Source organism: Nerophis lumbriciformis, linkage group LG27 (assembly GCF_033978685.3).
Source record: "Nerophis lumbriciformis linkage group LG27, RoL_Nlum_v2.1, whole genome shotgun sequence".
Taxonomy (NCBI): domain Eukaryota; kingdom Metazoa; phylum Chordata; class Actinopteri; order Syngnathiformes; family Syngnathidae; genus Nerophis; species Nerophis lumbriciformis.
In genome coordinates, this window is record NC_084574.2 from 16,590,001 (window position 1) to 16,615,000 (window position 25,000).

The 25,000-nt window shown below is 39.4% G+C and overlaps 1 protein-coding gene across 2 annotated transcripts in view; it reads left to right on the forward strand.

Annotated features, from left to right (window-relative positions):
- Positions 1 to 25,000, forward strand: part of pnpla6 (patatin-like phospholipase domain containing 6) — a 58,256-nt gene that overhangs the window by 32,938 nt on the left and 318 nt on the right. Inside the window, exons 19-36 of one of the 2 annotated variants that reach the window (XM_061922766.2) lie at positions 1,914 to 2,037; positions 3,785 to 3,898; positions 3,972 to 4,047; positions 4,168 to 4,317; positions 4,394 to 4,457; positions 4,551 to 4,719; positions 4,792 to 4,974; positions 5,058 to 5,176; positions 5,258 to 5,414; positions 7,494 to 7,610; positions 7,684 to 7,753; positions 9,509 to 9,625; positions 18,300 to 18,448; positions 18,563 to 18,715; positions 19,933 to 20,049; positions 20,302 to 20,389; positions 20,554 to 20,699; positions 24,026 to 25,000. The exon at positions 24,026 to 25,000 is cut by the window's right edge and continues 318 nt beyond it. In XM_061922766.2, coding sequence (XP_061778750.1) covers positions 1,914 to 2,037; positions 3,785 to 3,898; positions 3,972 to 4,047; positions 4,168 to 4,317; positions 4,394 to 4,457; positions 4,551 to 4,719; positions 4,792 to 4,974; positions 5,058 to 5,176; positions 5,258 to 5,414; positions 7,494 to 7,610; positions 7,684 to 7,753; positions 9,509 to 9,625; positions 18,300 to 18,448; positions 18,563 to 18,715; positions 19,933 to 20,049; positions 20,302 to 20,389; positions 20,554 to 20,699; positions 24,026 to 24,094 — 2,182 coding nt within the window. In that variant the 3' untranslated portion in view covers positions 24,095 to 25,000. Of the gene's footprint in view, positions 1 to 1,913; positions 2,038 to 3,784; positions 3,899 to 3,971; positions 4,048 to 4,167; positions 4,318 to 4,393; positions 4,458 to 4,550; positions 4,720 to 4,791; positions 4,975 to 5,057; positions 5,177 to 5,257; positions 5,415 to 7,493; positions 7,611 to 7,683; positions 7,754 to 9,508; positions 9,626 to 14,313; positions 14,431 to 18,299; positions 18,449 to 18,562; positions 18,716 to 19,932; positions 20,050 to 20,301; positions 20,390 to 20,553; positions 20,700 to 24,025 lie in introns of both variants that reach the window. The other variant, XM_061922765.2, reaches the window with a different exon arrangement.

The following is a 25,000-nucleotide window of genomic DNA, read 5'->3' on the forward strand; positions in this document are numbered from 1 at the left end:
AATGCGACTAAAATGCTCGCATTGTACAGTGCTGGGAAAGTCAAACACAAATGCAAATAGACGGAGTAGATATTGAAAGGGTAAAAGAAAACATATTTTTGGGTGTAATAATACATGATAAAAGGAACTGAAAACCTCATATAAAAATATACATCAAAAGAGCAAGAAACATGTCAATAATGAATAAAGCAAAATATGTTCTGGGACCAAAAATCACTTCATATTCTCTACTGCTTGCTGGTGTTGCCATATCTGAGTTATTGTATACAAATATGGGGAAATAACTACAAATGTGTGCTTCATTCACTAATGGTGTTACAAAAAAGATCAATTAGAATAATACATAATGTTAGATATAGAGAACATACAAATCATTTATTTATTGATTTAAAAATATTGAAATTCAACGACTTGGTGCATTTGCAAAAAGTTAAGATTATGTACAAAGCAAACTATAACCTGCTACCCAAGAATGTACAACAATTCTCAACAAAAGACCTTAGAGGAAACTCTATATTCAAACATTTGTATGCACGTACAACACTTAGGACCGTTAGTATATCAGTATGTGGAATTACATTCTGGAATGGATTAAGCAAGGAAATCAAACAAAGCACTCATATGATTCAGTTTAAGAAACTGATGAAATTACAAGTGTTCAAGTACAAAGAAGAAGAATTATGATAAACATCAGAAACCTTTTAAAAAAAATAGATAATCTCATCCATCTCCTAGGTTAACCATAAATTACTTAACTATTTTTTAAGAGAACTTTTATTATTTTCTTTATATTTATGTCTAGTATTATTTATATATGTCTTTACTTTTGTATTCATTTTTTATTCACTGTTCTGTTACAAACAGAACAATGAAATGAAATAAAACTGCTATGATGTGAAGAATGGTAAGATTCGATAAACTACTGGACTGTTTGGTTTGTCTTGGAAGACGTTTCGCCTCTCATCCGAGTATGCTTCATCAGTTCGTGCTCATAGACTTAGTTTGGTCAGATCTAATCTAGAGGCTGATGCCGAAACCCAATTGTTTATACTCCAAACCCTCTTCAGGCCAAGACTCCGCTGTCTACCTGCACCTCAGGGAGAAACATCACTCCTTTGATAACAAAAATGTACAAATTTTGGACAGGGAGGACGGATGGTACGAAAGAGGAGTGAGGGGAGCCATCTATGTCAAGATTTAAAAGCCATCCATGAACAGAGGAGGTGGTCTACGACACCACCTGTCTCCCACATACAACACTGTCCTTTTAACCTTTCCTAAAAGACTCCAACAAATAAAACATTCTGGTCACAGAAGGATGCCATTTGTTTACATCTAAATGGAGTGCTTTCGCGGGGGGATTCCGACTATTTTGGACTGGTAGTAGTCAATCCACAGCAATCGTTCTGCCACACAATACCTCCATGCTAACGTGGGGAAATTACACTTCATCTGTGGTTTACTTTGACAGTAGGATAGCTTGTTTGCATCAAAACAGTTGTTTTTCTCACTACGATGAGGCGAAACCATCCTTGTCCAGGCAAGCCTTCCTGGTTTTGGAGTTTAAACATTTGGGGTTTTGGCACCAGCCGCTAGACTAGATCTGCCCAATCTAAGTCTATGAGCACGAACTGATGAAGCCTACTCGGATGAGAGGTGGAACTTCTTCCAAGACAAACCAAACAGTCCAACTGCGATCGATTGAAGACCCTGAGATTACAATGACCTGGATGAATGAGAAAACTCATAGACATTCGTTAAGATCTGCTTCTTCCTACTCCTTTTTGGACGTCCTGTAATGAAACAACTGAAAATATGTGATGCATTACATTGTAATTGTATTGTATGCATGTTCTAAATAAACTGAAACTAACTAACTATCAATGTATCGTCTATGTCTTCTCTCTACACAGACAAGATGATCGGTCAGACTGCACTTACATTGTTCTGAACGGACGTCTGCGCTCAGTCATACGCAAGGCTAACGGCAAGAAAGAACTAGTAGGGGAGTATGGACGAGGAGACCTCATTGGAGTGGTGAGACTTTTCCCAAACAAAATATGCGTAGAATATACTGTATTACGGTTGTTCAATACCAGAATTACAGTTGTCAATACAGATACTTGTGAATTTCCACGATTTCAATACTTATTTGACACCACGAAAAAATTACTTGGGCCATGTACTTTTAAATTCACTACTCACTTCACAATTCACTACACTTAAAAGTGTACATATTCAGAATTACTGTGCTTCAACATTTTTTTTGCATTGTCTATGAATGTTCTCAGATCTAGTCTCTAGTCTCTCATGACTAGATTTGATCAATCTGAATCTATGAGCACGAACTGATTAGAGGCGAGACGTCTTCCAAGACAAACCAAACAGTCCAGTTGCGATCGATTGAATGCCCTGAGATCTCTTTGCACAACATGTAAATTGCAGTAGCAGCTGCCAAGAGGTACCTATACCTTCTATAAAGAACAGCTGCATTTTGTATCCTTCCAGTATATAAAAGCAAACAATATAGTGTTCATAAATATGGTCAGAAATGACAATAGTCAAATGTTTCACATTAAAAAGTACATGAAACAAACAATATTGGTTTGATTTAAGTTTATTTCGAACATGTACGCAGTCACAGTATGATACATCATACAATTTACATATGCTCATTACTCTTACCGGTACATGTCCAAAAAGGAGTAGGAAGGAGCAAAGCTTATGTAATTCTTTTTGAGTTATTTCCCAATAACTTAGATGTAGTAACACTAGCGAGCAGTAAAACATATGTAGTGATTCTTGGACCAGCATATATTTTACTGTCCAGTACATATTTTGTTAGTTTTTATTATTCTTTCAATATGGTTGTGGCGTGATGTCATCATATCATTTGTAATGAAATAGTCAAATAAAAAGGCTAAAACATACATATAAAAACAAATCTTTGTGTTTTTAGTCGTTATAGTCAACATCTGAGCTTTTTTTTTCCCATTACGGTATGCCTTGCTTTATTTTTCCTGTTTTATTTGATTTCTACATTGTAGCGAAGCAAGTGTGCACCAAATCCGCTTTCGTGACAAGCTTCCACAAATAAATAAATACATAGAAACACTGACTATTTTTTTTAAAGACTTCAGGTGTTCTTCTCCGGCGCTGACTTAGCGTTCCCGTGCCGAGAATTGATACGGCTCACCGAGGAAAGTGAAGTGGAGTGAATTATATTTATATAGCGCTTTTCTCTAGTGACTCAAAGCGCTTTACATAGTGAACCCCAATATCTAAGTTACATTTAAACCAGTGTGGGTGGCACAAGGAGCATTTGGGTATAGTGTCTTGCTCAAGGACACAATTGGGAGCCCTCAAGTTATTGGCTCTACCAACCAAGCCACGCCGCCCCCGACGTGCTGTAAAGTTTTTAATACTAACGACACTGAAAAAAGCTGGTATCGATTTAATTTTTGTGTTGATATCGACATAATAGCGAAATAAAAATATCTGGGAGCCCTCAAGTTATTGGCTCTACCAACCGAGCCACGCTGCCCCCGACGTGCTGTAAAGTCTTTAATACTAACGACACTGAAAAAAGCTGGTATCAATTTAAATTTTGTGTTGATATCGACATAATAGCAAAATAACAATACTTTTGACAACCCTATACTGTATAATGACAGTCAATAAGTGTCTACAACAAGGATAACAACTAATACATAATGAAGCTTAACGTAGAAGGAATGCTAGCTTTGTACTTTTGATATTTGACTCTCTGGTCAATGTGTGTAAGGTGGAGGCATTGACCAAACAACCCAGAGCCACCACTGTGCATGCTGTAAGAGACACTGAACTGGTCAAGTTGCCTGAGGGAACACTCAACAACATCAAAAGACGATATCCTCAGGTAAAAAATGCTGACTGTTGGCAGCTAGTTCTACAGACTCAAGTTGTGCTCAGTGTCACTGTTGTGTGTTCAGGTGGTGACAAGGTTGATCCACCTATTGGGCCAAAAAATTCTGGGGAACCTTCAGCAGGGTCGAGGGCCATTCTCAGGTAAAGTGGTCATGATGAGAATCCTCATCTCAAAGTGACGATGCAACAGTTAATGAATCCCCAATGTGCAGCAGTGTTTGTTCAGCTTGTTCAGCTATTCATCACATACCTCCCTTGCAGGCTCAACTATCAGTCTGCCTAATATGACCACCAGTGCTGATGTTACAAACCCCGCCAGCAATCTCTCTACCGTAGCCGTTTTACCAGTATGTGACGACGTGCCAATCAATGCATTCAACCTGGAGCTCAGCCATGCCCTCAGTGCCATTGGTAGGTTTGACAGATGTCGATGTTTTTACTCGTGCTTGATTTGTATGGTTTATTATGTCATTTGTCCATCATCAAGGGCCCACCCTCTTATTGACCAGTGACATAATCAGAGAGCGACTTGGTGCATCTGCTTTAGACAGGTCAGCGTCTTTGTATTCTTATTGTAGGTATTTTTTTTACATTACATGTATATGGTTATTACAGCTTTTGCAATCTCCATTTTTATCCACTAGCATCCATGAGTACCGGCTGTCTGGCTGGCTGGCACAGCAAGAGGACATCAATCGAATTGTCTTGTACCAGACTGATAACAGCATGACCCCATGGACTCAGCGCTGTATTCGCCAGGCAGATTGCATTCTTATCGTTGGCTTGGGAGACCAGGAACCTACACTGGGAGAAGTTTGTGCCACTTGTAGAAAAAAAATAGAAAGGCAGGTTAATAATACAAACCCCTCTGATTTGTGCCACCAGTTGGAGCAGATGCTGGAGAACACAGCAGTCCGGGCTCTGAAACAACTGATCCTTCTACACAAAGAGGACGGTCCAGGCCCTTCCAGGACCGTCGAGTGGCTCAACATGCGTAGCTGGTGCTCAGGGCATCTCCACCTAAAGTGCCCTCGCAGGGTCTTCTCCAGACGCGGCCCCAGTAAACTTGTACGGGGCACAAACTACACCTCTTATGTTGATCATGCTTCATTTATTTAATCCTTTTTACACTTATTTTCTATGTTTTGCAGAGAGAAGTTTATGAAAAGGTCTTTGAGAAAACCGCAGATAGGCACAGTGACTTCTCTCGGCTCGCACGAGTACTGACTGGAAACAGTATAGCTCTGGTGTTGGGAGGAGGTGGAGCAAGGTGAGCCAGTTATAGCAAATAGTGGTTATAATACCATCTGTAAATGTGTGGCATCCATGTCCATGTGTTTGCCCTCCACAGAGGCTGTTCTCACGTGGGTGTAATTAAAGCTATGGAAGAAGCGGGGATTCCCATTGACATTGTAGGCGGAACCTCCATCGGTTCATTCATTGGTGCACTTTATGCTGAGGAGAGAAGTGCCGTCAGAACCAAGCAGAGAGCCCGAGAGTGGTCCAAGGTGCAGCACTTATTATTTATTTATACAGTACAATTCCAAAGTTTGGACATATTTGCTCATGTTAGTCAATCAAAAGGCGTGTCCAAACATTTGACTGAAGTTTTATTTGCACCGTGATCACTTTTTTTTTCTCTACTTAAGTTTTCAATACAACCTAACAGCGGATGTTCCGATCAGGGTTTTATGCGGCTGATTTAAATACCGATCATCTATGAGTGAGATCGTTTGATACTAATTTTGATGTCAATCACATGTTACCTGTAAAAAATATATATATATTTATGGTGAGTGCTAGTGACAGTTTAAAAATATCAACACTATATTTAAACTAGTTCTTTATTTTCTTTCATTGCATACAATTGTTTGAGCAAAACAAAGTCAATAATACCAGTGGTGTGCCGTCAGGGCCAGCAAGGCCTTCTCTGCTGGCCTAACATAACCAGAAATCATGATCATAATTAAGATAAAAGTAATTTTTAATTTACTTTCCCTAAATATCTAAAAGTATTCATATTCTCTTCATGTCATATTATGCTCCTTCCAGCGCTGTTGTTTTTATGTTATAGAGTTTTTATCCAATCAGAATTCAGCTAGCTTATGTTGCCATGCTGTACCAAATCTGCCTGAGGCCTTCTGATTCAGCAATGCGGGCGTCCGTGCACTGTAAGTGAACGGACACATACAGTGATACAGTTGCAACGCGTTGTTGCCAGTAAGGCCTTCTAGATGGCCTAAGGCAGATATATAGTGATGTATGAGCCAGGTAACACAAGCCAGGTAACACAATAACTCCATTACCCAGCATGCCACAGTAGTAAAGAGCATGCAGTAGCCCCGTTTAGGTTGTTTAATGTAGACATGCAGGTGTGGAGTAAACTTTAAGAAGTCAGCCAACACACCTCGTCTGCATCTTTTATGATTAGACAAGACAACACATATATTTGCAAGGCCATTTTCAAGAAGAATATTTAAAGAGAAACTACATCTTATGAGACCATCTCGGCCAACTCCAGAAGCTAGCTCAGCTGTCGATGAAATGTGAGGTCAGATATTTTATTACTTTATTTTTTCACGTTTAAAAAATGTTTTTTGAAATTGTAATTTTGACAGTAGTACATAAGATATGTTTTTAATTACTGATGCGGGTTTATTGATTTTTAAATGCGCCAGAAAATAACCCGTTTTGTACAATGCGCAGTAGTGTGTAAATGTGTTCCTGTATAGTATTTCTCCAGCAATAGTCATGTGGGGACATTAATGATGGTATTTTGAGAGGTAATCATTGAAGTCGGACATCACTGAAGGCCTAGGTGGGAAACGCACGGCCCGCCACCGTATACACAATAACTGAACCCATTTAATATTTGCCCTCAAAGTCCTCCTGTGTCCAGGACATTATTTATTATTGTTTGTAAAGATTAACATAAACAACAAGAAAATATTTTTGAGAAAATGAAAATATTAATATGCTTGTATCACTCATACTGTTATTACCTAGGTATCGACACCATCAATTTAGGGATAATTTATATCCTCGTAATACTTGCTTATTTGCTGCTGCTACGTCCATCTACATTTCTAAAAGTTTACTAAACACTTTGTTTTTAGTGTTGTTTAAAGTTAGCTTAGCAGTTAGCTTAGCTATTAGCACCCCTGCTCCTGGCTTGATCTTAGTGTGTATGGTGTTTAGCCTCATCCTCCAGTGATAGTGATACATGATAATGATACTTAAGATATTTAAAAAATGCAGTTTATTTGTCGTAATAGAGGTAATTATTAAGTTAGGACAGCGTCTCCACACTGTGTATGGAGATACACAATTAGCTGTTAGGGGCTCAGTCGGGGGACTAAAAATAAATAATGTCAGCAAGGCACATTAATTGGCAATAGCAATCACATACTTTTAACAAAAATTGTCCGATATTGATCGACACATTCCTTAAGCAAACCTTTTTGATCATCCGTTTTGCACAATTATGTATATTTTCATTTAAAAGCAATACATGAATGAAAAGGCTGATAAAATGGTCTTGCATGGCTCTTTATAAACTTTTTATTGTGTCTATTGTTTCTTTATAGGCAATGAACTCCGTATTCAAAACAGTCCTTGACCTGACTTATCCTATCACCTCCATGTTTTCTGGTTCTGCCTTCAACACAAGCATCTACAAAGTGTTCCAGGACAAGCAAGCTGAGGTGGGATGTTGCATTTGGACTACATTCATATTGGAACAGGGAATAATGCTCACAATACCACTTGTGTTTTCAGGACTTGTGGTTGCCGTACTTTAATGTCACCACAGACATCACAGCGTCCGCCATGCGCGTTCACCAGGATGGTGAGTGGCAACTAATTTGACAGGAGGGACAACCTACTTTTAACTATCATTTGTATTTTGTCTTCAAACTCAAAACAAATTAGGGTAACAGCCAAGGAAATATGTTTGCAAACACACTGCATACACATGTAGTATACTGTTTATGTCATTGTTGAACTTTTCAGACATTTAATACAACACAGTACATTAACGTTGCACTGAAAAGGTGCTTTGTAAATGAATTATACTAAATAACAACTAATACTTTGGCCAGCAGAAGGCAAATAACATTGACATAATTGTTGTGTACTTTGTCACTGTAAGACCTCTTATCTTTTTAAAACAAATCATAGTGCAACGTCTGGCATGATTTGAGATCAATGGTTTATTGTGGCACACTCCAATCTGTTATGCCAATTTAATGTGGACAATAGGATAATATATACAAATCATAGTAGGAAAATAAGGCTATGGATGGCCTACTAACAAAATACAGTTGTGCCACTGCTAGTTTGGAGGGTCCCACACCACCTATTAATCATGAATCATTATAAATACAGTACAATGTTTGGATGTGTTTATATGCTTGTCTTTTTATATTTGCATAATGCATTATGACTAACATGAGATAGATAGATACCAGCCATCAGTACCCCACAAATCCACTATTCTATGAAAGAAAAATACTAAGAATTTTAAGAATATTTTAAAATGTAATTCTGCTGAATGACATAAGAAATTGGCTATTGGCAAAGTAATTTTTACATGAAAATGCTGGGTTTGAGGGGTTTTTAGGCCAAAGTCTTGTAGGAAAACCTAGAATGTTGATGTCTGCATCTTGGCATGTCTATTAACAGCTGTAGCAAAGCCTTCCTGTCTGTCTCACTCTTCCCTTGTATGTTTACTTGACTAGGTCCTACCCCCTTTTTCACATTCTTCGTTCTTTTTTTCTTTTTACTTCTTAATTTCCTCTTTATCTACTGACGTTTCATCAACTAAGATATCAAATCAGCCACTTTGTCATTGACCAGCCGAGTGTGTTTTGAAATCAGTACATAGAGACATAATCAATCCAGTTTCAGGGGCGACCAAACTACCCCAGTAATCCTCTAAACGCCTTTAACACCCCCGTTTCCATGTCAACATGTAGGATCCAGAACACTCCATCCCGCCTTTTCCTTCCTGGCTCTAAAATGTCATCTCATCATGTTTTATTCATCTCCATTCTTTGCTTTCTGTAGTTATACTAGTGAGTATATTTAGTCTAGAATGGGGCTATTCTGAGTAGTTAAATGTATGTGTTTTATGTATGCTTTTATTAGACTTTACAACCTGCAGATTGTTGTTTAAGGCCTGTGTATTTAATTTCTCTCGCATCATCTACTACTTGACTTCCTCTTCGCTTGCTTGTTATCTAACAATGCTAATATTATTTTTCATAAAGAAGTTGTCAGTATTTTAATGGACTGGCTGTATTGGCCATGTTTGGGGTTTTAATGCTTTTCTAGTAATCACTGAATATTGTATGTGCTCACACAGGAAACATTTACATTTGAAACACTCACTGCATTTTATTCAGAGACTTTTGGAAATACTGTGGTTCTTTTATCATCTCATCCATTCCGATGGCAGCTTCTTGTGCTCTTCTTCTCTCTGTTGTTGTCATCTTTCTCTGTCTCCCTGCACACTTTGTCTCTCTTTCCCTTTTCCACATGCAACCTTGAGTCCAGCCCATATTTGATATGCTCCTCCTTCTCCATCTCAATTTCCTGACAGGTTGTGTCTGGCGGTATGTTAGAGCCAGCGCCTCCTACACCCCCTATTTACCTCCCCTGTGCGACCCCAAGGATGGCCACTTGCTTGTGGATGGTTGCTATGTTAACAATGTCCCAGGTCAGATTTTAAAGCGTCCGCGTACGAAACCTCCTCCCTCACCTCCAAAGTCAACAATCAGTTGCTCGACTATCGTCTCCCTCCCGTTCCTTTCCTAACTAACCACACCCTGACCAGCCAGACTCAGGGAGCCCATGGTTTGGAAGGAAAGACAATTTATTTTGACTTCTAGATTGAGTCGATCATCTTTAATGGCCAAAAGGACATTTCATCCTTTTTAATTTCCTTTTTGGAATACGAATTAGTCTTTTGGATAAATGTTTTTTTTCTTTCATGTATGGGTCACTGAGTTGCATGTTCCTCTGGCTGCTTCTGGCCTCTTATATTTGTTCCTGGATTTGACTTGTTAATGCATATATTTTTTGCGCTTCTGTGACTCCCCTTGAGAGGATATTAAAGCTGTTAAGCTACAGTAACTTTAGCAAAATAAGTCCTATGATGATAGGAGACAGGATTTAAAAAAAATCAGTTCAGAGGGCTGATATTAAAATAATTTACATACAGCAGGACGGTAATGCAATAGGGAGCACTATGCATGATGTGCAAGGATGAATAAATAAATATCAAGGTAAATAAAAAAAAATATATAATTGAGTGTAAAATAGTATATACATCAATATCAAGTCCACTTTTATGCTTAAGTTGACATAACTGTATTACAACAATGGCAATAGATACTATGTAATGTTTCAGTGTCTTTTTACAACTATAAAAAAATGTTCCATCAGTTATTGCGGGAGTTACGTTCCAGACCCGCTTGTGGTTAAAGAACTTCCGGCAAAATTGGAGCGCTATTTTTTCAATAGATTTTTATGTATATCATATGCATTTAGAGCCTTTATCAGGCTTCCACACAGCTTTCCCACCTACTTATAAACACATTCTATGCTTTTAAAATACTTAATACACTTAATAAAGTTGGTATGGCACACTAAAACCTACCTAGTTTAAACACGAAAACTTAAATCCCTGTTTAAAGACGAAAGTTCAATGGAAAGCGCTCTGCATTGATTCACAGTTTCTGGACTATTTTGGCACTCTTCCCGACCAAAGATCATGACCATAATCTCAGATCTGTTTGTTGATACCACTGGATTGAACACTGTCTCCTAAAAGTAACTCTCTGAAAAGACGAGGTGCCACTGCCGACATATGCACTGCTGAAGTTGCCAACTTCTGAGCTTCAAATGTCAAACCCAAACAATATGAGCAGAAAAAAATATTCTACCGCAAAAAATGCAGAGGAGGAGGATGTGGAAAAGGAGTCAAGATTCAGGTAGTAACCAAGAAGTAAGGATGATGTTGAACAAGTGTTAACGAGGCATGATAAACAGCATTAGAGACATGGGACACTTGCCAAAGGGAGGAATGATACTGCAATACTCCCTAAACAAATGGATGGACAGGAAGGCAAAGTGATTGTTTTAAAGAAGCTAAATTATGAAAATGATCACATTATATCTCAAATGATGTGTCAGATTCAGGAAGTGCAAGAGTATGTCCGCATGAACAAGGCGATTGTGATAGACAGGCCACACATACTGTATGTTTAACGGCATAGCAGCTGACAACAAGATGCTGCGGCTTTAACAGAGCAACAGGTAGCCACCTTTTTGCATTCAAGGGGGGAAGGGCGATGTGGATGTCAACAAAATCAATATGTGCATTCCAATGTCTGGGAGGAACAACACCACACCTGTAGTCATTATCATAAAGTTCACCAGCAAAAAAGGCAAGGTGGCTTTGCTGAAGCAAGCACTGAGTCTAAGTAAGAAGTGAAGTGAATTACATTTATTATAGCGCATTTTCTCAAGTGACTCAAAGCGCTTTACATAGTGAAACCCAATATCTAAGTTACATTTAAACCAGTGTGGGTGGCACTGGGAGCAGGTGGGTAAAGTGTCTTGCCCAAGGACACAACGGCAGTGACTAGGATGGCGTAAGCGGGGATCGAACCTGCAACCCTCAAGTTGCTGACACGGCCGCTCTACCAACCGAGCTATACCCCCCAAGACATAACATTAATTGACTATCGACAATCACTGGAAAAAATGGTTTACAATGAAGTCAACTTTTTTTCTTCCAATACCTTCCTTTCTTTCACACAGGAGGTGAATTTAAATCCGACCCGCAAAAGTTATGGTGTGAATGAATAATCAGTAAAAGTCACAGAAAAGGGGTATAAAGAAATATAAGCTTTGCATCTTTCTTCTACTTTTCATATATGTTGACTTGTGCAAATATAACCACTTGATGTTCCTTAATGTAACTTGTCAGAAACAAATAAACCATAATTATAAATGGCAACTCAACTCTCAATGTACTCAATGGTACTTTAAAATTTGCGATACACTGAGACCTCATTCATTGAACCGCGAAGTGGCAAGGGAACACTGTTATTAGTAACCTAAACGGAGTTGGTAAAAGCTTTTGTTCATGGTACTGAATGTCATCCTAATGATTTTCAGATCTCGTCTCTACAACGAGTGTTACTTTTCTAGATTCAAAAGAAGTTGAGCGATTGAGAGCCCCGAAAGCAGGGGACCCCAAAAGCTAGCTTGCCAACTGATTTTGAGTAGCTTACCAAAGTTTGCTTCAGCTCTTAGTCGGACTCCAACGAATAATCGAGTAAAAAAGCTTCAATTTATTTTCTGTTGCTTCGATTAATCACTTAATGAGTGTAACTAATAGACATTTATATTATCTGGACCGTGTATAGTACCTGGAACTCTAAACACATGGACATAGTTCCCGCACGGCTGCTGCAATAGAGCACACATGAAAGTGGTGGTGCGTAGGTGCTGTGATTGGTGTGGCGACGAACGGTAGAGATTTTTATTTTTATTAATGCACACATGTTAAAAGTAAAATTTCAATGTTAATGATGTGCATTTACAGTATTAAAAAAAAATAATAATTCAACTTATAACAAGCAAACATTTTTTTATTTTAAGTATTTTTCCAAAAAATACGCATTGATGCCATAAAGTATGTTTTATTCGATAACTTGATTAATCAAACACAGCTGCTGCCCTAACTCTGTATGTTTTTACGTGTTCGATTGAGCCTTTTTACTTACCGGTAATTTTTTAGGCAAATTTTCACAAATTAGAACAATGACAATGACCGCACTGTTTGAGTGGAGAACTGCATTGAAAATAAAGTACAAATCTAACGTTGCCAGTCATATAAATAAAACAAATTGGTCACTTCTCCTTTCTTTTTGTCAAAGTAACTAATAGTAATGAAAGTTGCATACAACTGTCCTAAAGGAAGTATTCCAATGCACTTTTGGCATCACATTTCTTTTAGTGGGCATATGTGATACTGTAGTGCAGGGGTAGGGAACCTATGGCTCTAGAGCCAGATGTGGCTTTTTTGATGACTGCATCTGGCTCTCAGATAAATCTTAGCTGACATTGCTTAACACGATAAGTAATGAATAATTCAGCTGGTAATCACAGTGTTAAAAATGATGTTCAAAATATAAAACATTCTCATGCATTTTAATCCATCCATCCGTTTTCTACTGCACCTGTTCAAGAAATCGCATTAATGGTAATTTTATTTATTATTGGTTAGCTTCAGAATAACAATGTTATTAAAAAGAATAAGAGACTTATTATACTCAAAAAATGTTGGTCTTACTTAAAAATGCACGCATCTAGTTGTATTCAGTTTTAAAAAATATTATATGGCTCTCACGGAAATACATTTTAAAATATTTGGCTTTCATGGCTCTCTCAGCCAAAAAGGTTCCCAACCCCTGCTGTAGTGGGTCAAAATATGTTTGTCCACTGGACTCTAGACACTTTTTTTCTCTTAAAGAGTTTTTTGTCTGTGTCTTTTTTAAAACGTCCTCACTGTTTCATTTCAATTCACCCCTCTGTTCATCCTCACGTGAAGGAACGGTCTCCCTCCCAGCACACCTGTCTCCTCCCCTGGCTTTGCTTGCTTCTGTGTGCATGCCAGTTGTTGGACACAGTGATACAATGGATATGCAATACACATTGGTGGTTTTCTTCTTCTCCTCCTTTCCTGTTGCATTATGTGTTTGGGAATAAGTGTTCTGGATCCTGCTGTTGCCAATTGTTTATCCATGGACAAACTGAAAATTTTAGTTTTCCTTAAAAACGTCTCAATTTCCACAAACTCGATACACCACTGCACTCCCATGCTTCTCTGTGGTGCTCCTTATCCTTCCAACCCATGCAGCTCTCTGTCTGCTCCTTCCCCCTGCTGGCACTGAGATGTACTGCAGAATTGGGCAGGCTGGTTACTTCCTAACACAACTTTCAAATGTGTCCCAACAGCTGCTACTCATTTGCCATGCAGCCCATTTATCTTACCTCAGCTCAATCCATCACCAATACATTTTGGCAAACAAGTGCAGTTGTTGGAACACAATTTGGAGATTTGCAGAGCCTTGGGTGCTCTGTGATGGTTACCTTTTACCTTCCGTACAAACCCCACCAGATCTGTGCAAGGTAATGAGGTTAGCTTTGGTGTACAACAGAGTGTAAAGGCGGGCAGAACTACAGTCCCACACTTGGCAGGGATCGGCTCCCCAGCCTGATCTCTGTCTGGGGTTGGGATTGTGGTCTGCATCAACACTAACGTAAGTGACTTAGCAAACATTGAGATGTTATCCCCCTTCCTCCTCCCTCCTTCCGTCCCTGGTGTGCCAGGCTCTCTGTGGCGCTATGTGCGGGCAAGCATGACCCTATCCGGGTACCTGCCGCCTCTCTGCGACCCCAAAGATGGGAATTTGCTTATGGATGGTGGCTACATCAACAACCTGCCAGGCAAGTAAAGGTGGTGCCTTCTCCCAATCTCCATCAACGTCCTGATCCCCCAAAAGGGGGTTAAAGGGGACTATGAGAGAAGCTAGTTTGACAAAGTAGATACTGTGCGCAGTATTGGTGAGTATAATTCCTTATGTATACAGGAGTAAGGAACAATTTCCAACAGCTAAAAGGACTTATATGAACCAAATAGAGTATAGGGGTGCGTTCACATCTACAGCTCAGTTTTGGTAACTTAGGACGTCTTTAAAATTCACTCACACATTTTTCATCCTGGAGACAAAAAAATAATTTGGAAAAACGAGTCAGTCTTGTGAAACTACTTCTGATGTATCTATACAACACAAATATAAAAATATGTTTGGGTTTAGACCAGGGGTGTCAAACGTACGGCCCGAGGCCCGGATCAGGCCCGCAAACTTGCAAGGAAAAACGTTTACAACAAATCATTCCTCCCGTCTGCAATAACTGTTCTAAACAACATGAAATAGGTCGCACTGTCTCTTTTGTATACCTGTTCCTGTGTGTAAATGTGTTTTAAATTTTCTGATCAAAGCCGTGTCAAAGACAAATTTCTGTTTTTCACGTAGACACAGACAATAAAGCTATATTTTATTTTATTCTATACCATTTTAGATACACACCTATCACTTCAGTGGCAAGCAGTAAAATATGATAAATTAGTCTGCTCGCTTTGAATGGAGAAAATTAGCACCATCTAGTGGACAAATATAACAATATTGAAAGCTTGTAGCTCAAATAATAAATGTAATCTTAAAGGGGAACATTATCACAATTTCAGAATGGTTAAAACCATTAAAAATCAGTTCCCAGTGGCTTATTATATTTTTCGAAGTTTTTTTCAAAATTTTACCCATCACGCAATATCCCTAAAAAAAGCTTCAAAGTGCCTGATTTTAACCATCGTTATAAACACCCGTCCATTTTCCTGTGACGTCACATAGTGAAGCCAACACAAACAAACATGGCGGAAAGAACAACAAGCTATAGCGACATTAGCTCGGATTCAGACTCGGATTTCAGCGGCTTAAGCGATTCAACAGATTACGAATGTATTGAAACGGATGGTTGTAGTGTGGAGGCAGGTAGCGAAAACGAAATTGAAGAAAAAACTGAAGCTATTGAGCCATATCGGTTTGAACCGTATGCAAGCGAAACCGACAAAAACGAGAGAGAGAAAGAAAGCGAGAAAGCGAGGACAAATTCGGCGATCGCCTTCTAACCAACGATTGGTATGTTTGTTTGGCATTAAAGGAAACTAACGACTATGAACTACGTTTACAGCATATGAAATATATTTGGCAACAACATGCACTTTGAGAGTGCAGACAGCCCAATTTTCATCAATTAATATATTCTATAGACATACCCTCATCCGCGCTCTTTTCCTGAAAGCTGATCTGTCCAGTTTAGGGGACGGTGTGAGGCAAGACATCCAGGGGGTTTAGCTCGCTCGTCTGCGGGAACAAACTGCCGCCATTGCTTGCCGTGCTACCGAGGTCCTTTGTCCCTGAATTGCTCACACACTCCGGCAGATTCAATGGGGGTCTGGCGGCAGATTTCTTTGACTTTATCGTTGGAAATGCATCTGCTTTGAGTGTCGCAGGATATCCACACATTCTTGCCATCTCTGTCGTAGCATAGCTTTCGTCGGTAAAGTGTGCGGAACAACGTCCAATTTCTTGCCACTTTCGCATCTTTGGGCCACTGGTGCAACTTGAATCCGTCCCTGTTCGTGTTGTTACACCCTCCGACAACACACCGACGAGGCATGATGTCTCCAAGGTACGGAAAACAGTCGAAAAAATGGAAAATAACAGAGCTGATTTGACTCGGTGTTTGAGAAAATGGCGGATTGCTTCCCGATGTGACGTCACGTTGTGACGTCATCGCTCTGAGAGCGAATATTAGAAAGGCGTTTAAGTCGCCAAAATTCACCCATTTAGAGTTCGGAAATCGGTTAAAAAAATATATGGTCTTTTTTCTGCAACATCCATCAAGGTATATATTGATGCTTACATAGGTCTGGTGATAATGTTCCCTTTTAAGCATTCATTATTTTATGTCAGGGGTGTCAAACTCATTTTAGATCGGGGGCCACATGGAGAAAAATCTACTCCCAAGTGGACCGGACTGGTAAAATCACAGCAAGATAACTTAAAAATAAGGTCAACTTCAGATTATATTCTTTGTTTAAAAATAGAACAAACACATTCTGAAATTGCACAAATCATAATGTTTTTTGTTTTTTTACACTTACATGATGCGGTTAATATTGTTCTATCTTTATTTGCCGTTATTTATATTTCCTGAATAGATTCTGTAATGTTCATCAGTCAACTCATAGGTGTTAATTTTCAATCAAGATTAAAAAAATTATATCAAAATCAAATTACAGTATGTTATTTATGTAGTTTGCTCATTTTCCTCGACTGATGTACTAACATCATGTGGTTTATTTTGTACATATGTAGCATCATCTACAAAGACACAAAGAATTACTATCGCGACATCCAGTGGACACATTTAGAACACCTGTTTCTTTCATACCAAAATTTTTGGTGAATTTTTATACTTTGCAAACTCATCCCGCGGGCCTGATCCGGCCCTCGGGCCGTACGTTCGACACCCCTAGTTTATGTTGAGAAAAAAAATGTTTTCAATGAAAATGATTCTGTAGCTAGGAACAAATATGTTCTGTTTTCTTAGTCTCATTAAAGAACAAACAGTGTAATGTTTTTAAAAAGGGAAATATCCACTTGCAAATTTCACCTTTTACAACCACAAGTGAATGGCACAAGACGTCACATCTTTCCACTTGACAAAACTAGTTTGGTGTAACTGAACACACCATGTTAGAGCTTACTTTTAAAAAGAAACCAGAAAATGTATACTATTTGTTAAATGCGAATGGTAAGTTGGCACTTTACAAGTAGGTTGAAAAAAATGGTCTACTGGAAAGTCTGAAGCAAGTTAGTTAGAGCTGTAGAATTCTACATAAGTAATGGTATCAATCACATGTTCATGTTTGGAAATGATTCAGCTCTACTTGTGTGTTTGTCCTGCTCTCGTCTAAAATGAGCCTTTGCCCCCATGTCAACCAGAGGAATCAGGCTGATTCTGATAAGGATAAGAGTGGTTTAAACACTTCTGTAAAAATTTAAAGATTAGTAAACTGCATCTACATATGTCAGATGTTTAGTGCGCTGAGAGTAAAACATACATTGGTCAATTTGTGAAGAGCAGCCACATTTTAAGTCTTGCTCCGTGTTTCTATGTTTGGAATGGGGATCATGTCTCATCTTCCGCCGATACTCCTCATCACAAAATCTTGTGATCTATGACGTTTTTTGTGTCCAAAGGTTGATCTGACAGTGTCGTATAACCTTAGCTTAAACTTTAAGGTAACTGATGAGCTGGTGCACATTCCGGTTGACTTTGATTGAGACGCAGGGATCACCCGGCACGAGTCGCCAGTCAATTACAGGGGACTTGTTGAATTTGCATAAAATGTATCCAGCTCTCTTATTCCTAAACAGTTTGATCACTAAATTGAATCCCTTTTGACACTGTGGGTCAGAACTTTGGACATGCTTCTATGTGTCTTTAAGTAGACTCTACACCACCATAATGATGACTTCTAAATTATTCTTTATTAAGGTCGTACATTATCTTATCTGATATTCTCTTTTCAGAGTTACATTGCTAGTTATTCACTTATTCTAGAAATAATTTGGTGGTGTCAGTCTGCTTAAAAATGTTGTCACTTAATGAACCCGAAATATTGCAACTATTGAGGAATAATTTTCTTATCATGCCTACTGCTCGTTCACATATCACGTACACAGCGGACATTGCAAGGAACATGGGTGCCAAAACAGTCATCGCCATTGATGTGGGCAGCCAGGATGAGACAGACCTCTGTAACTATGGCGACTGCCTGTCCGGCTGGTGGTTGCTGTGGAAACGAATTAATCCATGGGCTGAAAAAGTCAAGGTGCGTCCAGCTTTTATGACAAATGTACTTTCTACTCCCTGTGCTTCTGTGAAAATTCAAGGTGCATTTTCACAGTGTCAGTATTTGAATAGTGATTGTCGCCCTCTCATCCAGGTGCCAGACATGGCGGAGATCCAGTCTCGACTGGCCTACGTGTCTTGTGTGCGGCAGTTAGAGGTGGTCAAGAAGAGTGCTTATTGCGAGTATATTAGACCGCCTATTGATCGTTTCAAGACCATGGACTTTGGCAAGTTTGATGAAATTTATGTGAGTTATTTCATGAAGATCTTAGTGTATGTGCTGTATAGAAACATGTGTCCACATTTGTCCTGATTCCACTTTGTGTCATTTGCATCCTCAGGAAATACAATCCATAAATACAGTACAGTCTAAAATTAACTGTAAAATACTTTTATTTTTACCAAGCAAATTGTCCTGCACATTGATTGCATATTTAATACAAAACAATTTAAAAGATTAAGTCAAGCTAACTTAAACACTGGAAACAAATTAGTTTCCTGTTTCCACTTCCTAAAATTAAACTTTGAAAATACAATTACTTTACAATCAAATGATTAAAAAAAATGTATGTGTATGCATATATCTATTTATATTATATAAATATATAATAAGAAAATTAAATACCGGTAATACAAATAAATCATCCTCCAACTATACTTTTTATTTTCTTATAGAATACAATAAATAAAATACATTTTGTAAATAACAGTTTAGTCCTGTTACATTTAGAGTCAAATGGGACACAATTAAATATACATACATATTTAAATAATTACATTACTTAAATGTGTCATACTCATTCATTTATTGAACTTGAATTAAATGCATACATTTCTTTAAAAAAAGATATATTCATGTAATTGTGTTCTTTTTGACCCTCGATAAACACATTACCCCCTCTTAAAATATTTTTATATTTCACAAGTAACATGGACCGCAGGAAGTTGCATCATTCTCGTCCTCTGCAGGCCACGGGAAGGCCAAAGATAATTTTACTCTTGTTGTACTGTATATTCATAGCTATACAGTGAATTATGTTTTTTAATGTAATTTGTTTTTTATTTTAAATATATATTTTTTTTAGATGTCAACATGATCTTAGCCTAAAAACTTGTGGCTATGTCCTATGTATTTTGTAATTCTATACTAAAATCCACTCCTGTTACGTTCAGTCCTGTTACTCAAACGAGTCATCTTCAGCTTAGGAACCTTATACGAAAATGAAAGAAAGTTGCCTGAGATAGGCCAAAAAAAAGACTATTTGAGTTGATTTTGAGAAAGTTTCAACAAACAAATTGCTCATATACAGTATGTAACAAAGCTTCAGTTAATACCACAATCAAAACAACTCGCGCCATGCATCCTGCAGTATAATCTAATATCTTAAAAAAAAAAAAAAAAAAAGTATCTCAGTGCCCCAGATAGAGCCATACATCCTTTGTTAATGCATCGTGCTGTTTCAGGACGTGGGCTTTCAACACGGCAAGCTGTTGTTCACTGGCTGGGCTCGAGGTGACATCATTGATAACATGCTGAAGGACCACAGATCGGCTGACTACAATGACAGCAAAAGAGTTGACGTGAGCCACACCCTTTGCATTATCACTGTAGACGTTGTACTAGTCTTCCTCATTATTGTCTTAATGCTAAGACAGGGATGTAAACACCTTTACTATAATATCCCAAAGCCTTTATAAATCCTGATATTGCCGAACTTGTTGTATATTGCGTGGGTGTATTCCACAGTACTGTAGGTGTTATTTCACGTGAGACTTTGTCAATATTATTATTAAACTCTTGTATTGATGACTAATGAGTATTTTGTGTCTTAGTCATGCACATGTCAAGGAGCAGATTTCACCGACCTTGCAGAGATTGTATCCAGGATCGAGCCAGTCCAAAACTACGTTTCTGCTGAAGGTGAATTATCCATTCTTTATCGTATTGAATGTGTTTTCCACCCACATATTAGGCAATGTTTTATTTGTTGTAATAAGACACACACCAGTTGAATTGGAATAAAGCAGAAACATGTTTGAGTTAGCTCATAAAATCTCTTAAGTAATATCTTGTTCCCTTTTTAGCGGAGGAGTCAGACTGTCTGACGGAGTATGAGGAGGAAGGGATGGACACTGTGAGAGAGGAGGAAGGACAGGAGGAGGAGGAAGAGCCGGAGGACCCAGAGGACCAGTCCCCTGGAGAGTGGGGGCAGAACGGAGTCTTCCAGACTGTGAGTTAAAAAAAAACCTACCAACTTGCGAACTGAAATATATACAGTTGTGGTCAAAAGTTTACATACACTTGTGAAGGACATAATGTCATGGCTTTCTTGAGTTTCCAATCATTTCTACAACTCTAACTTTTTAGGGATAGAGTGATTGGAGCACAGCACTGTTCATAACTTTTATGGACAGAATTTCTAGGCGCAGTCAAGGCGTTGAGGGGATCTGGTTTGGTGGCTGCAGGATTAGGTCTCTGCTTTTTGCAGATGATGTGGTCCTGATGGCTTCATCTGGCCAGGATCTTCAGCTCTCACTGGATCGGTTCGCAGCCGAGTGTGAAGCGACTGGGATGAGAATCAGCACCTCCAAGTCCGAGTCCATGGTTCTCGCCCGGAAAAGGGTGGAGTGCCATCTCCGGGTTGGGGAGGAGATCTTGCCCCAAGTGGAGGAGTTCAAGTACCTCGGAGTCTTGTTCACGAGTGAGGGAAGAGTGGATCGTGAGATCGACAGGCGGATCGGTGCGGCGTCTTCAGTAATGCGGACGCTGTATCGATCCGTTGTGGTGAAGAAGGAGCTGAGCCGGAAGGCAAAGCTCTCAATTTACCGGTCGATCTACGTTCCCATCCTCACCTATGGTCATGAGCTTTGGGTTATGACCGAAAGGACAAGATCACGGGTACAAGCGGCTAAAATGAGTTTCCTCCGCCGGGTGGCGGGGCTCTCCCTTAGAGATAGGGTGAGAAGCTCTGCCATCCTGGAGGAGCTCAAAGTAAAGCCGCTGCTCCTCCACATCGAGAGGAGCCAGATGAGGTGGTTCGGGCATCTGGTCAGGATGCCACCCGAACGCCTCCCTAGGGAGGTGTTTAGGGCACGTCCGACCGGTAGGAGGCCGCGGGGAAGACCCAGGACACGTTGGGAAGGCTATGTCTCCCGGCTGGCCTGGGAACGCCTCGGGGTCCCACAGGAAGAGCTGGACGAAGTGGCTGGGGAGAGGGAAGTCTGGGCTTCCCTGCTTAGGCTGCTGCCCCCGCGACCCGACCTCGGATAAGCGGAAGAAGATGGATGGATGGATGGATGGATGGATGATTGGAGCACATACTTGTTGGTCACAAAAAACATTCATGAAGTTTGGTTCTTTTATGAATTTATTATGGGTCTACTGAAAATGTGACCAAATCTGCTGGGTCAAAAGTATACATACAGCAACATACATTATCAATTTTGGTGATGTAGAAAAGTTACAATCAAAAAGGAAATTAGCTTCATGGCATGGCATTTTAACTTCATGTGAGTCATTCTGATTGACGGCACCTGTTGACTTCTCATTTAAATAGGGCTCATGTGATGCAGTCATTCGACTTGGTTAAAAACGTGACAATGGGAAAGTCAAAGGAACTCAGCACAGATCTGAAAAAAAAAAAGAATCCATGACTTGAACAAGTCAGGAAAGTCACTTGGAGCCATTTCAAAGCAGCTTAGTGGTCAAAAATTCAACCAGAAGCTTGCCAGAAGCTTGTGGATGGCTACCAAAAGTGCCTTATTGCCGTGAAACTTGCCAAGGGACATGTAAGCAAATATTAACATTGCTGTATGTATACTTTTGACCCAGCAGATTTGCTCACATTTTCAGTAGACCCATAATAAATTCATAAAAGAACCAAACTTCATGAATGTTTTCTGTGACAATCACAAAAAAATAAGAGTTGTATAAATTATTGGAAACTCAACCACTGTATGTCGTGTATAGAAGGCAAAATAAAATAATATCCTATATTTTATTGGGATTCAGCTAAAAAAAAAAACCTTCAACAAACATACATAACTTAGTAGGGCTGGGGCGTATATCTGTATTACGAGTTATACCGGTATATTTTAGAAAGAGGTGTGTATGTAAGACAATGCCACTGTACTGATGTATGTAATCCTTAATATTTTGACGCGGAAGCCTCTCTGCTCATTCTGTTGGCGTTGGGTGCCGTGTCTCTCCTCTGCGCATACGCGGTGTTGGAGCTGTGCTCACTTGACACAAACTCCGGTAGAAGGAGTGTGTGAAGCATACCTGTCAACCTTCCCGCTTTTGCCGGGCAATCACGTATTTTGTCCTCCCTTCCCGGCGTGTTGCCGGTCCCGTTTTTTCCTGGATTTTGTTCTCAATTAAAAAAGAATCCTCTGCAGTATTGCCAGCAATCGGGTCCGTTTGACGGAAGCCTCTGTAACAATCGGCATCACTCGGCGCAACACGCGTTAATGAAAGCAGCGTGGCGAGTTGCAATTTACGTGATTCTGTCAAATCAACATATATATATATATTTATATATATATTTATATACAGTGCAGGCCAAACGTTTGGACACATTTTCTCATTTCAATGCGTTTTTTTTAATTTTCATGACTATTTACATTGTAGATTGTCACTGAAGGCATCAACACTATGACACCTGTAAAGTGAAAACCATTTCTAGTGGATACCTCTTGAAGCTCATCGAGAGAATGCCAAGAGTGTGCAAAACAGTAACCAGAGCAAAGGGTGGCTATTTTGAAGAAACTAGAATATAAAACATCCATCCATCCATCCATTTTCTACCGCTTATTCCCTTCGGGGTCGCGGGGGGCGCTGGAGCCTATCTCAGCTACAATCGGGCGGAAGGCGGTGTACACCCTGGACAAGTCGCCACCTCATCGCAGGGCCAACACAGATAGACAGACAACATTCATGTTTTCAGTTATTTCACCTTTTTTTGTTAAGTACATAACTCCACATGTGTTCATTCATAGTTTTGATGCCTTCAGTGACAATCTACAATGTAAATAGTCATGAAAATAAAGAAAACACATTGAATGAGGAGAAGGTGTGTCCAAACTTTAGGCCTGTACTGTATATAGATATAAGTTTGTGTGTTTGTGTGTGTGTGTGTGTGTGTGTGTGTGTGTGTGTGTGTGTGTGTGTGTGTGTGTGTGTGTGTGTGTGTGTGTGTGTGTGTGTGTGTGTGTGTGTGTGTGTGTGTGTGTTAAATGAGCAAGTTGTGTGACCATGTGTTTTGACTTGTTGTGCTGGTTGCATATTTTTTTTTGCACAATGACAAGGGAAGGTTGTTTGATTGGGTCATATAAGTAAATGCTGTCCTATTTTTAGATGGTGGCAAATTAGTAACAGTCAGATTGAAAAAATATTTCAAATTAATTTGAAAACACTTCGCGGTCCGATTCCTTATTGAACTGATGACGCCTCAAGGGCTGCAGTTTGGAAACCCTTGCTGTAGGATGTTGAGTTGTGATTAAATTCTACACAGCTGAGAGGTTTTTGTCTTAACAATAATATTGTTTTACTCGGCAGGATGAGGAGAAATCTGTGCGGCAACGTCGGAAACTGACCAGTGACACTTCTGAAGTGTCTGACTGCTGACACGCGGAGGACTTTTAATTGGATCATCAAGGGCCAGAACAAGAAAGAACTTGGACGACGTGTTTCATTCCAGATGTTTCTGGAATCGGATATTTTCTCTGAAATCAAACCCATCGTTTAAACTTTCTCAACATCTGTGCGTAAACAGGAAATGGCGTCCCGCTTTCTATCCCAGAAGGAGCTTATGTGGTTCCTTAAAAAAGGTGGATCCCTATCTCGGCATTTCACCTCATATACTCGACAGAGGAGGCCAGAAAGACGCTTCAACGCATGCCTCCGGAGTATTAATGAAGACCGCGTGTATGTTGGTGAGTTTGTTTATGATGACTGAATGTTGAAATAGTAGCAGGACACTAAAAGGTGGAGAAGCTGAAGAACAGATGAATGCAAATGGATTTAAAAGGACAATTTTATTAAAATGCTGAGCTATTAGAAATAGATAAGCTAGATAGGACAAGCTGTAGAAAATGGATGGATGGGTGGTTTAAAAAAAAAAAAGAGGACCAGTAAGTTTTCTTTTAATGTTATTTCATTTAAACTAACGCACAGTAGCAACTTGCAATACTGACGGTAGAAAGGAGTGAAGACAAGATGGAGTGTGTGTGTGTGTGTGTGTGATGGACTTTTGGAATGAATGAGCAGCTTTCAGTGATCCAAGTGACCGCGAGTGTCAAACTGTGACCGTCATTTGAACCCTGCCCACTTTTTGCTACATCGAAGGACACGGTACGCAGGGTTTCCAAATGGTACAAAAAGATAAGAAAGACTCTTCCACCTGGAGATGCTCATGTTCTTGAAACTGTACAGTCACAAATGCACATGTTGACGTTATTATTGGCGTAAAAGTCACCTCGTGTAATTGTATTAATATATGGATTTTTTTGTATGAGGTGGATATTGCTTACC